Source organism: Protobothrops mucrosquamatus, unplaced genomic scaffold, assembly GCF_001527695.2.
Source record: "Protobothrops mucrosquamatus isolate PMUCROS unplaced genomic scaffold, P.Mucros_1.0 scaffold_254, whole genome shotgun sequence".
In the NCBI taxonomy this organism is placed as follows: Eukaryota; Metazoa; Chordata; class Lepidosauria; order Squamata; family Viperidae; genus Protobothrops; species Protobothrops mucrosquamatus.
Window position 1 is genome coordinate 390,353 of NW_015386330.1, and position 17,303 is coordinate 407,655.

Below are 17,303 nucleotides of genomic sequence, written 5' to 3' on the forward strand. Positions count from 1 at the left end.
GGAGGCGGAGCTCTGGAGGGGAAAAAAACTGGGGGGCAGGGAGAGAGAGGAAGGTCTGGCTGGATAAGGTGACGGCCGCGGGGTGGGGGGGCACCGGTGGTATCCTTCCCCCTGCCCCTCGCCCGCGGGAGCGCCCGGGTCCTTCAGCCGCCTCTCCTCTCTGCCTCCGTCCCTCGCAGGCTGCAGCTTTCGTTCTCCGGTGGGGCGAGGGGGCCGCTGGGCCTGCTACCGTCTCCCCCGTTCACGCCATCCTCCCGTCTCATCCGGCAGAGCCAGGAGCATCTCGGGTCTCCGGTGAAAATCGATAACCTGGACCCCCTTCGGCGGCTTGGGCCCGGAGCCTCCAGTCCGGGGGGGGGGAGAAATTCTCCTCCTCCCCTTCCCCCCCACCCGCGCGCCTTAATTCTGCCCCGCAGGTACGTTGGCGTTGGGTGCGCGCGCGGGCGGGCGGGCGGGCGGGCGCGCGACGAGCTGTGCTGGGGCCACCGATTCCGGCGCCTGATGGGAGAGGGGAGCCAAGCCAGGGGGCCTGGGGAGGTTGTGCGCTGAGGGGGCGCCGGGGATGGTAGTTTTGTGGACTATCTCCGCTTTCGCAGGTAATCGGACGCGGGCTCTGCATTTGTAAAACCGATCGCGGAATTCTGGGGGGGGGGAGGGGGCGGAGTAGAAAGTCGTTTCAGTGGCGATGGAGGGAAAAAGATCGAGGTTCGCTTGCGTTGCCTAAAAAGAAAGGGGGGATTACATGAGCTAGCTGACTTGCAGTTCGGGGGGGGAGGGTATGAGGAAGCAGTCCTGCTCTGCTCACTCCCAACTTCTTTCTCAATAAATATAGGTGTCAAGAGTTCTGCCCAGGTATGTCTTGTACATACACATTTATGTGTCATAATTGTTTGAGATCAAACTCCGCTACTAGATGGAGGAGAAAAAAATGTCGTATAGGTTTGGCTGTCAACAGGTAATAATTGAGGATCCAGATTGTTGGGGGCAATATGCTGACTCTATAAACAGCTTAGAGAGGGCTATAAAGCACTGTGAAGTGATATATAAGTCTAAGGGCTATTGCTATTGTAGATAAGTGGCCCTATTTATATGAGAATTGCTTTTTGTTTTTGGAAATGCCCTGCATGTTTTCCCTGTCTCCAGTGTAGTGCTGATTTATACATAATATATACTGAGAAATGTGGGCTGTTGTACCGAGAAATAAGATTTTTAATGTTTAATTATCTACAGGTGGTTTTGAGTATTTGAGGAAGAATGTTTAATCCATCACAAAAGATGGAATTTGATGTATCAATTTAAAAACAAGACATAGAAACAGATTAAAATTAATGCTCAGTAGTGTTATAAACTACTGTAAGATATAATTTGGGTGTATAATGAAGATTATCCATGAGAACTGTACTCTGGTCAGTTTTGATGGTGATCTTGACTAATAGTTTCACTGAGCGATTATGGGAAACAGATTACAAGTAGAAAAAGTTATATTTGCTAAAGTGGTTTGTGACATACTGCCAGTGAATACTGGTTTTATATAATTTGTTCTGTGCTATTTGTGATTTGTGCTTTTAACTGCTTTCTCTATGTATTATTTGAAGCATATAGTCTCTGTGGACAACTGCTTGATAGATTGTCCCCAGATTTATGAGTGTTGCCCAGCATTGCTTATTTGTAAATGGAAAAGTGAACATTGGGTTTCTTTTGCCCTGTGATGTGAAATATGGAAATACATGCAAGGAATTTCTCTGGCTTCCGCTTTTGCTTGGCAAGCAAATTCTTCCAAGTTTGCCATAACATTGTGGGTTTGAGGATCAAAGTCTAGAGATGCTGACCATATTTTAAAGATATTTATATTTCAAGTTCTGTTCTCTCACTCTCATGGTAAAAGAGGCTACTAGAAGCTCACTTTAAGGTTTTTTTAAAAAGCATACCTAGAAAAATTCAGTTTAAAAATAACATGTTGGTACACTTTTGATATCTGGAATAAATATGCATACAGTATCTACATTTCATAATGTGCACTTTAACATAGGTGGCTTTTTTATCTAGTAACTTTGTCTTAATAGATTAGCCTAAAAGGTAATTGATACTGGTTTTGGTAATTATAAGTAGGCCTATACAAGCTGGTAACTCTTTAGAATTCCCCTGCCAGATTGTAACATTCAAATGTTTTACAAGGACAGTACAATCCTCAGATAATCTGGCCATAAATTGTTTTATAGCTTAAACAAGCATATGAAATTTAGTCCAGAAAGCAGTCAGTAGCTACCAGGGGACTTCTAATAAGTATGCAATATGACATTAGTACTGTCCTAGGTATAGATAAGCAGCTCAGCTGCCATATTTTGCTGCAAAGATTTCAGGTGCTCTTTGAGGAGAGTTCATTGTAATAATTATAGTGTAACCAGGGTATAGGTAACTCTTATAAAATCAGATTGGCCCACAAATGGGCACACATGTAATTGTTTAAGGCCCTCTCTCCCCATTACTATCTCCTAGAATAGTGTAAAATCAAAGCATCCTAAATCTTTCTGTGCAAAATGTAAGTTCTTTCAGAGCAGGTGCCATCTTAGATAGAAAAAAAAGTCAGCGTTTTATTAATCAGCAATATTTCTGCCTTTAGACTTAATTTGCACTAATTTGTATATTTTTATAATTCTGAGCAAGCTGAAAAACATTACCCTGGCTTTCTTTTATATTACTTCTCCTTTATTGATGTGGTTGCACAACTGAAAGTGAAGCCAGCACAATTAGTTTACTCCTGCTTAGCTTAGTCAAGTAAACAACTACAAAAATAAAAGAGCGTATGTGTTTATAGCACCCTTCCCCAACTTGGTGCCTGGCAGGTGAAAACTGGCAGAGATTTCTGGATGTTAATGGTCCTAAGGTTTTGGAGAACTGTTTCACATATTGATCTTGGCAAAAGTTCACGATGATGTGACTTGCCAGTTATCACATGACCTCTCAGTAGACTTAATTATGTACAGTATGAACAAATCATAAGCATTACATTCTTTAATATAGTTGGAAGCAGACATTTATGGTTTTCTCTTCCATTTAATGACAATTTATTGTTATTCAGACAGAGCACTATGGTAAAACTCAATTATTGTTATTCTTAGAAAACCAAGTTGGTGACCATTCAAAGTTACAATGGCACTGAAAAAAGTGACTTATGACCGTTTTTCACACAACCGTTGCAGCATCCCCTTGGTCACGTGATCAAAATTCAGATGCTTGGCAATGGGTTCATTTTTATGACCATTGCAGTGCCCAGGGCCATGTCACCTTCTGACAAGCAAAGTCAACAAGGAAGCCAGATTTACTTACTGTAACACAATGTTGTTAACTGCAATGATTCACTTAACTGTGGCAAGAAAGGTCGTAAAATGAGGCAAAACTCACTTAAATGTTTTAGTTAGCAACATAAATTTTAGGGCTCAATTGTGGTTAAAAGTCTAGGACTACCTGAGTGTGTATGAGTGAGTGAGTGTGTGTACAGAACATTCAGAAAGTATTCAGACCTTCGCTTTTGTCTATTTTGTTATGTTGCAGCCTGATTCTACAGTTGTTGAAAATCTTTTTTTTCTCACTAATCTACACTCAGTACCCCATAATGACAAAGTGAAAACAGAATTTTAGAAATGTCTGTAAATTTATTAAAAAGAAAAAACTGAAATAGCACATTGGCATAAGTATTCAGACCCTTCACTCAATACTTTATTGAAGCACCTTTTGCAACAATTACAGCCTCAAGTCTTTTTGGGTATGATAAGACAAGCTTTGCACACCTGGATTGGGGGATTTTCTGCCATTCTTCCTTGCAAATCCTCTCAAGCTCAGTCAGGTTGGATAGCAACCGTCGGTGGACAGCCATTTTCAGGTCCCTCCAGAGATGTTCAATAGGGTTCAAGTTAGAGATCTGGCTGGGCCATTCTAGGACATTCATGGAGTTGTCCCTAAGCCCCACCCCTTTGTTGTCTTGGCTGTATGCTTAGGATCATAGTCATGTTGGAAAATGAACCTTCAGCCCAGTCTGAGGTCCTGAGCTCTATGGAACAGATTTTTATTGAGGATATCCCTGTACTTTGCTCCATTCAGCTTTCCTTCAACCCTGACCAATCTCCCAGTTCCTGCTGCTGAAACCCCCCCCCCCCCAATATGCTTCACTGTTGGGATGATATTGGCAAGGTGATGAGCGGTGCCTGGTTTCCTCCAGCCATAATGTTTAGAATTGAGGCTCTGCATCGTCCCTGGGCTGGCAGTTTCGGCCACCTAGTCCCCTTCATGGTTGGAGAAAGATTATCTTGCTCTGCTTGCCACAGTTTCCTACCATCGGTCTCCAGAACTGCTGCCATTGAAACCATACAATACAGGCAGTGACCGGGGAGCAGGCAGTGCAAGGCGTCACCATAGGACAAAAGTAGCAGGCGGAGGAAGGGGAGGCGGCTGCCGGCTTCCTGATCTACAGGAAGGTGAACGGGGAAGGCGGCTGCCGGCGGGCAGGTGATCTGCGGGGCCGGGCAAGGGCAGCGGAGACCAAAGAAAACCCCTCCAGCAGCAATGGCGGCAGAGACCTTTCGCCATCACTCCACCCTGGCTCCAAAATGGCAGAGGGGTAAGGGGGCCAAGCCTCCCCTGCCCATCCTCTGTAGCATGGCAGTCTGGCTCAGGAGGGAAGTGAAAGGCAAGAGGTGGGCGGGCAGCTGGGTCATTGAACAAACGAGGGGAGGTCACCGAGCAGGCAGTGGCTTGGCTGCGGGGTCCTGAGGTGCGCAGGTGTGGGGTGCGTGGGGCAGCTCCACACACACACACCCCGGGTTCTTAACTGGGGCTTATTTTGGGTCTAGGGCAGGGGTGTCAAACTCAATTTCATTGAGGACCGCATCAGCATTGCGGTTGCCCTCGGGGGGCCGGGTGGGTGCGGCCTACTGGGTGGGCGTGGCCAGCTCTACATCGTTCATGTCAAGGGTGCCTGTGGGGGCCTGGGCAGGAGTGGGACAGATCTGAGGGTCTCTGGCAGAAGGGGATGGGACCGGGGCAAGCGCCAAGGCATGGTCCATTTCTTCATTCCTCACAAAGGGTGACACTTCTCCAGCATGCACCCAGGGGGTGGGGCTGACACAGCAGGGGCTGGTTCCTCGCTGTTTCTAGACGGCCTTGTGGAGCTAAGACTGAATGCATTTCAGCATAGATGGCCACCACAAAATTGTACATTGGCTCCCTGCCGGCCTGGGCCAGGGCCAAGGCAGAGGGGGCCGTTCCCTCACTGTTTCCAGGATGGCTTTGCGGGCCACATGAAACCACTTCGTGGGTCACATCCGGCCCCCGGGCCTTGTGTTTGACATGTCTGGTCTAGGGCTTATATTAGGCACGTGCTAAAAATCATGCTAGGGCTTATTTTCTGGTTGGGTCTTATTTTTGAGAAAACACGGTATATATGCATGCTATGATTAATTTATATATGATAAGCTATGATTAATATTAGTTTCTCCAAGTCATGTGAATTGGTTAAGCGAGGACTACCTGTATTTATTATTTATTATTTTTTTAAGTACATCTACCTAGTGGTAAAAAACAGAAAGGTAAGAAATTGGTAGATTTTTCCTGGGAGTGAGTGCGGCCACTGAATTTCTTGGGCCTGTATGCCTGGAGTTGCAACTCCAGTGCTGACTTTAATGCTTGGACATGTTTATATGGGCAGCATCAGAGCTTTAAGAGGCATCCATGACACCTCAGATTGAGCGAGCAAGCAAATAGGCAACCAGTGGAAGGTCATCTAAGGTGAGAAAAACATTTTTCGATCTCTTAATGCCTGAAAAGTTCACTTAGACAAATTGAAATGTTCAGATTGACTTTACAGGTAGACGGATGTACAGTGCACTACATTATTACAATAATTCTGTCTGAAAATAATGAGGGCATAGAAAACTGATGCCAACTCTACCTGATGTCTTGTAAGACTTTGTTCAGAGATTTGAGTGTTCCTCTTTTAAACAGCTGCTTATTATATGTCAGTTTGCTTGGCCTCTTTGCTGATGAGGTGAACTATCTTTGAAGCTTAGATTTTTTTATTTGCTGGCTGGAGAAGTTATAACACTGAAAATCTGGCAGTTTTGGTGGCAGTTTTGATCCTTTGATATTCATATAGTGCTTTAATTAAACTGACCGTGGTCAAGTTCCTTATCTGAGTGGATTTCCACTATGGCATTGCAAATATATATTTCAGGAAATGCAAAAATTTTAATTGACATTATTGTTTTTGCCTACAATCTACAAGATAGGAAAAATATTTTTTCCTCATTCCACTTACTATTTACATATTTAACTCTGACTTGCCTGGACCGTTAGGCCTACGAGAAGTCGGATGGTTTTTTTGAAGCCAAAAGGTTTTGTTTTTTGTTTTTTTGTCCCTGATCACATGGCCAAATGAGCCAATCTGGGGCCGGTTTGTTTTTGCTTTTGCTGCAATCTGCTACTGCCTGGGCTGGAGTGCTACCGTAGAATTTAAAATTCTGTAAGTATTTTAAAATATTATATTATTACTCTATAGTGCTTGCAAACAAACAAGTGTGTGGCCCCTCTGATGTCCAGCGGAAAGCTGTTCCATAATGTATGTGCCAGAGGTCATGCCTCTGGAATGACCTACCCCCCGACCTACGTACAGTTGCGGACCTGCGCCTTTTTCGCCGAGCCCTGAAGGCCCATCTATTCCGTGCGGCCGGCCTGGCGTAGTTTGATTATGTTTCAGTGGGGGGTTTTTTACGGGTGTGTTTTTAGAACAGGCCTGTTATTTAATTAGATTTTAAAACAAACTATTTATTTATTATTGTGGTTTTTAGTATCGCCTGTTCACCGCCCTGAGTCCCGCAAGGGAGATAGGGCGGTATATAAATTTAATAAATAAATAAATAAAATAAATTATGGCAAATCATTCTCTGCCCCCGACCTTTTTGGCACCAGGGATCAGTTTTGTGGAAGACAATTTTTCCACAGACCGGAGTTTGGTGGGGGAGCGTGCAACTGAGATCCCACGCATGTGCAGTTTGCAGTAGGGTTCGCTCATCTGCTGCTCACCTCCTGCTGTATGACCCAGTTCCTAATAGCACCAGTCTGTGGCCTGGGGATTGGGGACCCTTGCTTTACTGGCTTAATTCCCCCTGATTTTACAGAAGTACAGTATAGGATAGTCAATACCTTCTCCCAAAATGAGTGGGTAAATTCTTGCTGAAAAAGATGGTCCTGGACACACCACAAATGGCTAAATGGAGCAGCTTCTAAAGACTAACCAGAAAAAATTAAATTAGTGCAGAATATGGCAGCCTTATTGCTGCAAGGGTTAACTCCAGGCATGTATTATACTTATGCATAAGGCTCTGCATTGGTTGCTGAAAAGCTGTGTAAGTGCAATTCAGAGTACTAGTATTAACCTATAAAGCTGTATATGGTTGGCACTAGGGTGCTTTCAGGATTGACTCCTCCAACTAGCAATAGCTTATCACAGAAGAAACTCCTACTTACCCCACATTTTAGGGCAGGCATGTCAAACTCGCAACATCACGTGATGTCGCACAACCTATCGTGACTTTTACCCCATTGCCGGCAATGGGGTGGGTGCGGTTTCGGTGTGACGCATCTGGCCCTCGGGCCAGCAGTTTGGCATGCCTGTTTTAGGGTGATAAATGTGGCCAGGTACTTTTCTATTAGATAACTAATATTGTGCAATAGCCTCCCTGTAAATATTAGATTAACCTCCGCCTTAATGCTTTTCCCCCCGAAGAAGATATGGTTGGATTATTCAGAAGGACCTTTGGGAATAAATAATTTTCACTGTTCTTTTATTGAATCTTATTTTATATCCTGCCTTATTATTATTTCCTTTATAAATAACTCAAGGTGGCAAACGTACCTAATACCCTTCCTCTTTCTATTTGTCCCTTAACAATCTTGTAATGTGTAAAGCACAATATAAGACAAGAATAAACACAGTTATGTGTTGCATATAGTCTATAAAGTGGTTCTGTCCAAGCATCTTCTTTGATCAGTTCTGGATTACCCTGATCATCTAAATCAGGGATAAATAACTTAGGACCCTCTACAAGATCTGACTCACATGTCCCATAATCCCTTATCATAATCATGTTGGCAGTGTGCTTTATTGGTGCTAAAGTCCAACTGGAAATGTTTTAAAACAGCAGTCTGCAGTGGATATGTTTGAAAGTATAAATGTGTATGAGAGAGAAGGATAATTACTCTTTTCCTTTTATAATAGTTAATTGGTGTGACAGCAGCCATTTTATAAGTATTTTTATACAAAATCAGCTTTTCTCATACAGCTGGACAAACCATTCCATTATATGCTTTATGAATCACTCTTCAGAATCTCCTATTTAAAATGACGATAGTCTTAGCTGTTGAAGAATTGGTATGGTTCCTTCACAGTCCCTTCAGTCTTCCTAAACGTGCTGCTTCTTTGAACAGTACAGCTTGGATGTCCTTCTGACCACAGGGTTCAAAGGGGGGTTAACAAAGAATTCTTAAGAGAGGCAGTTATATATTATAACTGATTGCTTATTTGAGATCTTCACATTGAGGGGGTTTTCTAATTGCAGTGCAGCAAATAAGCATGGCTAGAGGATAATTTCCTTCCTTCCGTTATTTGCGAACTGCTGTAAATCGATGGTTTGAGATACATCCAGAACAAATAAGCAAACACTATTACTATCAAATTAAAAATAGTCAGCTTTTCCCTTGATGCCAGAATAAAATTAATGTTGATGTCAGTCTGGCTTCCCAAAGAAGAATATTGCATAGTTTTACTACCACGCTTGAAACACACGTCTCTCACTTTATGCAAACTTGTGATGGATACTTTTGGTGGGGTCCAAGGGAAGAACTTTTTCTGCCTTGGCCTCCGCCCTTTGGAACATCTTGCCACCAGAGGTGAAATCTGCCCCCTCTCTTCTGACCTTCAAGAAAAGCCTTAAAACCTGGCAACGCCAGCTGGCACGGGAGCTTGAAGCAGTAGCTCTAGGGTCTAGGCTAGGGGTGGTTGGTGTAGTAACGATGAAGGCACCGCTTGCTGCTCCCCTCCAAACCCGTGTGATTGTTTTAAATTGCTTTTAATCCTCTGCAATTTTAATTTACTTTTATATTTATAATTGTTTTATTTCTATGGTTTTTTTTTATACGTTGTAAGCCGTCAGAGTTCCCTCAAACAATGAGATGGGTCGCATACAAATGTAATAAATAAATAAATGAAGTAAAACAGTGTTCCATCCAGCTGCTGTATCCTTGAAAATCAACCAATGCATATAATAAATTTTAGTCATGTTATGAGAGGATTTATTTATTTATAAGGGTTATAAGACTGTCTAATTCAAACAGTGTGACTCTGGGTAGGGTACCATATAAACAACAATAAATAAAAAGAAAAAAGAACACCTTATAACAATAAATGGACAATATATAAATGTAAAATGGTGATGAATCATAACAAAACAACCATAGTGGGACTCCCATTCCATAGGCTCCTTATTAGATCTGGGGGAAGAGGCAGGTCTTAAACAGTTTTCCTAAAGGCAAGAAGAATTGGGGATTGCATATTGGGGGTGGGGTGGTGATGGTGAAAGCAGTGCAACAACATAAAAAGTATGCTTCCTAGGTTGCATAATATAATGGCAAGATTTAAAAGAAAGCTCCTGGAGCTCACAGACTAGTGTGGGCATTAAATATAAAGCATCTAAAAGTATTTATAATTATTAAGTAACAACAAAGTAATAACAAATTATAGTTACAGGATATGTACTACAGCAGGAGTCCCCCCCCCCCGGGCATGGGTGGCACAGGTGAGCAAAACTGCACATGCGTGGGATCTAGGTTGTGTTCTCCCCCCCTCTCCCCCCCCCCCGTCCCTGGTGTCAAAAATGTTGGAGACTGCTGCACTACAGCAGGGCTTTTCAACCAGTGGTACGGGTACCACCTGTGGTACATTGGCACCTGGCAGGTGGTACGCAACCATCCTAGAAAAGTGGTAGCAGGGGAGGGGAATGAGCTGAACCGGTGGCAGCACCGCACAAGCCTGAGCGAGAGATGGCTGGAGCTGCAGGATTGTCAGGGCTCAGCGGAAGCGCCAGGATCAGGGCCACTTTCCAGCTGATCGGCACTTCTTCGGGACTGTCAGGGCTTAGTGGAAGCGCCAGGATCAGGGCCAGGCTCCAGCTGGAGCTCAGCACTGATCCTAGCGCTTCTTCTGAGCCCTGAAGAAGCACCAATCAGCTGGAATGTTGCAGCATCTCCAGAGTCTTGTGATTTACATTCAGATGTTTGGTAACTGATTCATATTTATGACGGTCACAGTGTCCCAGTGGATGGGAATAAAAACTAAACATCCCCACCCCACCCCCACTGCCAATCCTCAACAGAAATGAAACAGGAGGAAGAGCGCCGCCGGATGGGCAGGCAGGTGTCTTGCTCGGCTGCGGCTTGGGGGGCACTTTTTTCAGTGCCATTGTTACCTCGAACAGTCACTAAGCGAACTGTTGTAAGTCGAGGACTACCTGTACTTTATTACTTTTTTCCTTTTTTTTTGGTCATCAAGTTTTTGACACCTTGCTAGGCGACTGGTGGTACTCGGATATTGCCATATCCTAAAAGTGGTACAATGGGTGAAAAGGTTGAAAAGCCCTGCACTACAGGATGCTGGCCCATCAGGATTCAGTGGATCCTTTGTTTCAGAGTTTGTTTTGCCTGTTCATATTCTATCTTAAGGGCTTACTTGAAAAGGTTGAATTCAGTAGCCTTGATCCATGTAGATTGAAAGTTGTCCAGAAAAAGTAATGATGCTAAGCCTAGAGGAAAAACGTTGGTTTTAACCAAAAGTTTATGAAGCTAGACACTTTTATCATACCTGTCTCTAATTGTGCATGTGTTTTTGAGACACAATGTTCTCTTGCCTAGGGTATATTGATAGATACCGAGTTTTTTATACATGTGGATTTTATTGTGATGTTTCAGTCAGTGAGTTATTGTTGTTTTGGATGTTGTGATTGCTGTCATGTGTTGTAAATGATTCGGAGGTTTGTAGATAGGCTGGAAATTAGTTTTGTCACACTCCAAAAGTGCGGGAAAATTAATTAATTAAGAAATCAAGGCGTACCTATAGGCACATTGTACTTGTATAGAAAACAATGGAAAGCCAGGGTTTTGAATTGTATTTCTGGTCATTCTGCTTTATCATATGCTGTAAAAAAGATATTCATATGCTTGTATTTAACCATAGCTTTTTATGGTCTGTTTGTTGGAGTTAAAAGTAGTTTTGATTGAGCAATGGCCAATTTTAGGTATCTTTCCTTTCTCCTTTCATTTGCTTCTTCTTCTGGTGTGTTAATTGCATTTCACATTTGAACAATTGTGATTTCTGGAATACCTGAAAATACAGATTTTCCAGAACTATTTTTCTTTTGATATTTTCATTGTTCTTCTTATTTATTTAGGCAATAAAAGAATTCTAATGGGAGCACTGTTCTGAAATTCGGTTTTGCTGGATGCCATTATGGGTGAGTTCCTGAAGTTACTAGGGTTTCAAACATGTGCCTGAGAATGTAATAATCCAATTCTGAATTTAAATAATAGTAAATGATGAGTAATATTAAAACTCCATGGGAGTTTTTTTTAATCACATTATTGTATGAATATAATAAAATACAGTTGCTGCTGAAGTAAAATATAAATGAACGAACACTACCAATACTACTATCTAATATCAAGTTGTTGAGATCTGTATTATGAATGCTCTTAAAGTTACAATGCATACTATCCTTATTCTACTTATGCTTCTTAATTGATTAGTTTTTTTATGATTTTTAAAAACTTAGTTTGAAAATTACATTTCCTTGTTTCATTTTTATTTAAATAGATGAACAGCAAGCTTTGAATTCAATCATGCAGGATTTGGCAGTTCTTCATAAGGCAAGTCGTCCTGCTTTGCCGCTTCAAGAAATGGGAAAGGGAAAGGGAAAGTTAACTTCACCCAAAAAACAGGTAATCATATAATGTGTTTGCCCAGCACAGTGAAGAATTTTTGCCTATATTATAATTTTTACATTGATTTGTGGTATGTACATTTTAGAAATTGAAATGAAATAGTTTTAAAATTACATAACAGATTTTAAACATAGGTGCTGTATATACTAGTTTATTTTTTGTGTATTTCTAATCAGTATGATAACTAATAATGCTTCAAATGACTGGATAAAATTCACATACAATCCTTGCCTCCAGATACATATTTTTATAAGCTTGTGGAAAAGACATCTTTATCAATGCCACTGACCACAATAAATAAGTTTGTATAATTCTCTTATAGAATGATGTACGAGTCAAATTTGAACATCGAGGAGAAAAAAGGTAAACAGTAATTTATTTAAGCAAATTTCTGTTATTTTCTGAATATGAGAACTTTTTAAAAATTTTCACTGTTTCATAAGTTTATAGAATCTTGACTTAATTTAAAACTACCTAATCAACATCAATGTTTGAAAACATAAGCAAACATTTTTTAAAAAGTCCTGTACAGGTTATGGTTGCAATTGGTTCAGGAACTTCCATCACTTAAACAATGAAGTCCTAAGATGCAATGTTACATAACTACATTGTTTAGCAATGGCAGGTCCAGCAACCCCAGTAACTGTCTTAAACCCAGGACTTTGTGGGTCATTAAGTGGGAAGAGTCAGGAGTCCCAGGCCAGCAGGTGGAATGGGGGACGCCGTGGGCAGAGGCTCCGAAGTGCAGGCAGATGGGCAAGAGATGTAGGTGCTATGGAAACAGGCAAACGATGGGGAAGGGTGTTGCAGGCAGGCCATACAGAATATGGGTGAATGTCACTGGGTGGCAGGGATGTCCCGGAGGCAGGCATTACAGAATGCAGGCAGGTAAAAAAGTGGCAAGAGTGGCTTTTGACTTCTATTCAGGCTCCCCATTAGCTTTGCTTCAGGGAAGCTGGCAGGGAATGTTGTAAATCATGATAATGTGACATTGGGGATGCTGCAATGACTGGAATTCTGAGGACTTGTTGTTAAGTCCCCTTTTCAGCACTGTTATAATTTTGAACAGTCACTGAGCAAGTGTAATAACCCAACACCTATCTATAAATGTATGAGGATTTTTGTTTTATTTTGAATTTCTGTTTAAAGAATAGATGAAATAATATACTATATTGTAATGTTTAGGTTTTTATTTCAGTCCAAGATAGCTAAATAGCTAGACAGACGACAGACAGACAAACAAACACAGACAGACAGACAGTGTTTTTTAGGATGGTTACATAAGGTTACATAATTAGCCTACTCAACCAATAATTAACCTCAAACTATAGATACAACAGAAATGTAAGCTTATGGTTATCCTGGCAAACAAATTTTAATATGCTGGTATATTGTGTTCCATATGAAATTGTAAATCATATAGTACAAATTATTTTTAATATATTCCTAAAATTATTTCTAGAACACTTGACTGAGTTAAAATGTTGCAAATTAAAGTTTAGTTGAACTTGGTTTATCCTGTTATACTTGTTGCAATTCTTAAGTAGATCACTTCCTAGGATTTCTAATACTAGGAAATCTGTATAGGCCTAGCAAAATAATCTTTTTACTGTCAACTAGCTCATTAGCCTCCTCTTACAGGGTGAAGAAATAAGGTGCAATTTGATTATTGCATTGTGCAATATTTTGAGATACTGTTATGTCTACCAGTCATAGACTAGGTGTAATTCAAGTTGAAATTTCTCCCTTTGAAAGGGAAGGATAAGGATAAGCCTTTATTTAGTCCTTTGTAGAGGCAAAGAAAGAAATGAGAGCTCGATCCTCCATTACAATTGAATTCAGCTCATGTGGTTTAATTGTTGGGAGAAGTGGTTTGCCTTTTCTCTTTTTCAAGATGGCACTGAAAATAAGTTTGACTTTCATAATTACAATTTGTAACTTCTTTCATTTCTGTAGATTATTTCTAATAAAAGTTGTATCCTACTTTATAGAATACTACAGTTTTCTAGACCTATCAAGCTAGAAGATCTTGCATCAAAAGCTAAAGTTGCCTTTGGACAGTCCATGAATTTGTATTACAGCAATAATGAGGTAAAATAATGTTTTTTAGACTATTCTTTGTAATGTTGATATAGTGAAAACTTGGTGACGGAACTACTTGAAGCTCTGAAACATATTTAAGATTTGCAATAGGTTACACTCCATGTTGTGCCATTTATATTGTGGCTTTTTGTTTTCATAAAAATAATCTTTCTCATCAGATCATGTATTGATGTAATAAGATTTTCAGTGTATTTTGGGAAACAAGAAAACGAAATAAAAATATTTGATGCTGTATCTTTATTTTTAAAGAAATGTAATACCTTTGGAAGATATGATTGGGAAGTAACAAAATGTACTGTATATTATTAAATATAAAATCTGTGAATTGGTTAGAGTTTGCAGAATATGATCACTGTGTAACTCAGAAGCAACAACCTTGTCTATAATGAGATATTAAAAGTATACCATTATTAAATAATTAAACTAAATAAACAATTAAGAGGAAGATTGAACAAAAACAACAAGCAGTTCAGCTTACCTTTCTGACTGTATTTAGCCAGAATGCTAGAAATGCCATTACCTTTTAAAGTAATTTCTATAAGAGTTGGCAGAAACTATTCATCATTAAAGATTTTATCTTCTTCATACTATTTGCCATTCTAGCTATGCCATACCCTTCTCTAAATCTGTATATTCACTAATTCAACTAATTCAGGTTTGGCTAAGTACTATAGTTAAGGCATTAGGCTAGAAATCAGGAGACCTAGTCCCATCTTTGGCACAAAACCAGCTGAATGACCCTGAGCCAGTTATTCCTTCTTAGCCCTAGAAAGGAGGCAGTGGCAAACCATTTCCAAAAATTCTTGCCAAGAAAACTGCAAGAATTTAGTCCAAGCAGTCACCAGGAATCAACACTGAGCTTAAGGCACAAATAAATCTTTTCGAAATGTGATGTTTGCTGCCTTGAGTTCTTTATAAAAATGATAAAGGCAGGATCTTTAGTTTGTGAAATAGATAATTAAATTTCAAACTATAAAATGTTAACATATATGTTTATGTTGAAGTTTATGTTATCTTTCAGGAACTCAATCAGGTAAAGCAAAGTTGCAGAGTTAAAAAAATAGATGATAAAGATAATAAAAATATTTACTAAATATTGCTTAATAGTTAAATATTAAGAAACGTTTGTTTGTTTGTTTGTTTTGTATCCTGCCTTTATTATTTTTACAAATAACTCGAGGTGAACATATCCAACAGAACTTCCTTTGCCTGTTTTTCCCACCACAATAAACCAGTGAGGTGGATTGGGCTGAGAAAGAGTTACAGGCCCAAAGTCACCCAGCTGACTTTCATGGCTAAGGCAGGAGATGAATTCATGGTTTGTAGCCTGGTGCCTTAACAACTAGACCAAACTGCAAGAGAATTATAAATCATTAAATCATAACAAAACCATAAAAAATAAAATAAAATCATAAAATTATAACAATCTTTCTTTTTTTTGTGGTTCTGTAAACGTAACGTCAATCTTTTTGAATCTTATAAACTAGTCTAACGAATTTCAGGAAAAGGAACGAGGAAATACCTCTTTTATTATCAACTACTTTTATCGTGTAATCATTAATGTGGTGATGAAAATCAAATGTGGATTTATTTTTCTTTTGCCTATTTCCCTGTATTAAGAGTCCTTAATTTATTATGGCTTGCTAAATTTCAAAAAGTATAGCCATAAAGAACATATACATCTTTAACAAGTAGCTTTGGGATATGGGAAAACCTGGTTAATTTTTAGTATGGTTACATCTTTCCACTGACTACAGATCCTGCTTAGCCAAATTGTCATAATTAAATATCCTTTTTATGGTTCATTTCTACCCATTTTCTATCACGCTGTCCCTTAGTTCTGCTAAATACTAATTATTGAAGACAGTTGGTATTGTACAGTTAATTTTCAGGTCACAATATCTATTGTGTATATACGTTATTTATATTTAACTTGCACTTTAATCTTGTGAATTTTTCCTACGTATAGCTGGTAATTCCATTAGCTGTCCAGGATGATCTGGACAAAGCTGTGGAGCTCCTTGATCGCAGTGTTCACATGAAGAGCCTCAAGATTCTGCTTGTTGTTCATGGAAACACACAGGTGTGTTAAAGCATTGTGTAAATTTGTATATTGCTGTAACACGCTTCCTCTGTTGTTTGCCCATGATCCCTAACAACCTGATTCCTCTGGAAAATTGCCATCTGTCCCCTTCCTTTATGGAGGAGTCTTTTTCTTTGGGTTCTACTACCGGAAAGCCACAGAACTCTTTATTTTCATTAACAAGTAATCTTTGATGAAATCTACAAAAAAAATTTGAGTCAAAATTATTCTTTGAATAATGTCTGCATGAATTCTCATTCTCTGTCTTGTAACACATTAAGTTTGGTTATTTTCATGTGCACATTATCTGTATTTGTCGCTCACAAAATCCAAGTGTTTGTGTGTGTGTGTGTGTGTAATATAATAAAATTTGATAATGATACAGTACATGTTGCATGTAATAAGCCATGTTTTGTATGTTCACAGAATATTAATGAAATATAAATTGCAATCAGAAAACTTGTTATATAATACCATGTTTTTGCTTTAAAGGTTACAAATATTTTTTAATAGTTGCCTCATTAGAACCAGTAGGAGAGAAAGATTGTAGGCAAAGCCCAAAACAATTTAAGCTATATTTTGATTGTTGATAGCTATCCTTCTTAGTGAGATGTGTGCAGAAATACTCCCAGGTGTGCCAAAAACTTTATTTTCCTATTTCTGAGTAATCTCAATACATTTTAACCTTTCATTCTTGCTATCATTATAATCTTAACATTTGGAATGTGTGCACTTGGGAAATAATACTATATTATAATATCCTAGTTGAAAAGTGGAAAATTTGGGGGGAAATCCAGTATCATCAAACTGGAATTTTGTGCCGTGGGTTTTTGAAAAACCCTGTTCATCTGCGGTTCCATCTTCATAAAATTTGTGCCAGAAGTCCTCAATCCCTCAGAGCCAAATTTGAGGACTACGGAAAGGAGAAAATTAACTCCACCCATTATCATTTTAGGAAGTGGAAATGGAACGTTGGATGTCATCCATATTTATGTCAAAATGTTGCTTCTTTTTATAAGGGTAGAGATTTTTTTTAAGCATAAATAAATAATCATACTTTTCTTTCTAGAATAAC

General features: G+C 39.7%; 1 protein-coding gene across 1 annotated transcript in view; it reads left to right on the plus strand.

Moving 5' to 3' along the window:
• The first annotated feature begins 397 nt into the window (after window positions 1-397).
• Window positions 398-17,303, plus strand: part of MAP3K2 (mitogen-activated protein kinase kinase kinase 2) — a 35,194-nt gene continuing 18,288 nt past the window's right edge. The window contains exons 1-6 of the mRNA XM_015831183.1: window positions 398-416; window positions 11,493-11,555; window positions 11,915-12,039; window positions 12,365-12,405; window positions 14,034-14,133; window positions 16,115-16,228. Of these exons, the coding sequence (XP_015686669.1) occupies window positions 11,552-11,555; window positions 11,915-12,039; window positions 12,365-12,405; window positions 14,034-14,133; window positions 16,115-16,228 (384 nt within the window). The 5' untranslated portion in view covers window positions 398-416; window positions 11,493-11,551. The remainder of the gene's footprint in view (window positions 417-11,492; window positions 11,556-11,914; window positions 12,040-12,364; window positions 12,406-14,033; window positions 14,134-16,114; window positions 16,229-17,303) is intronic.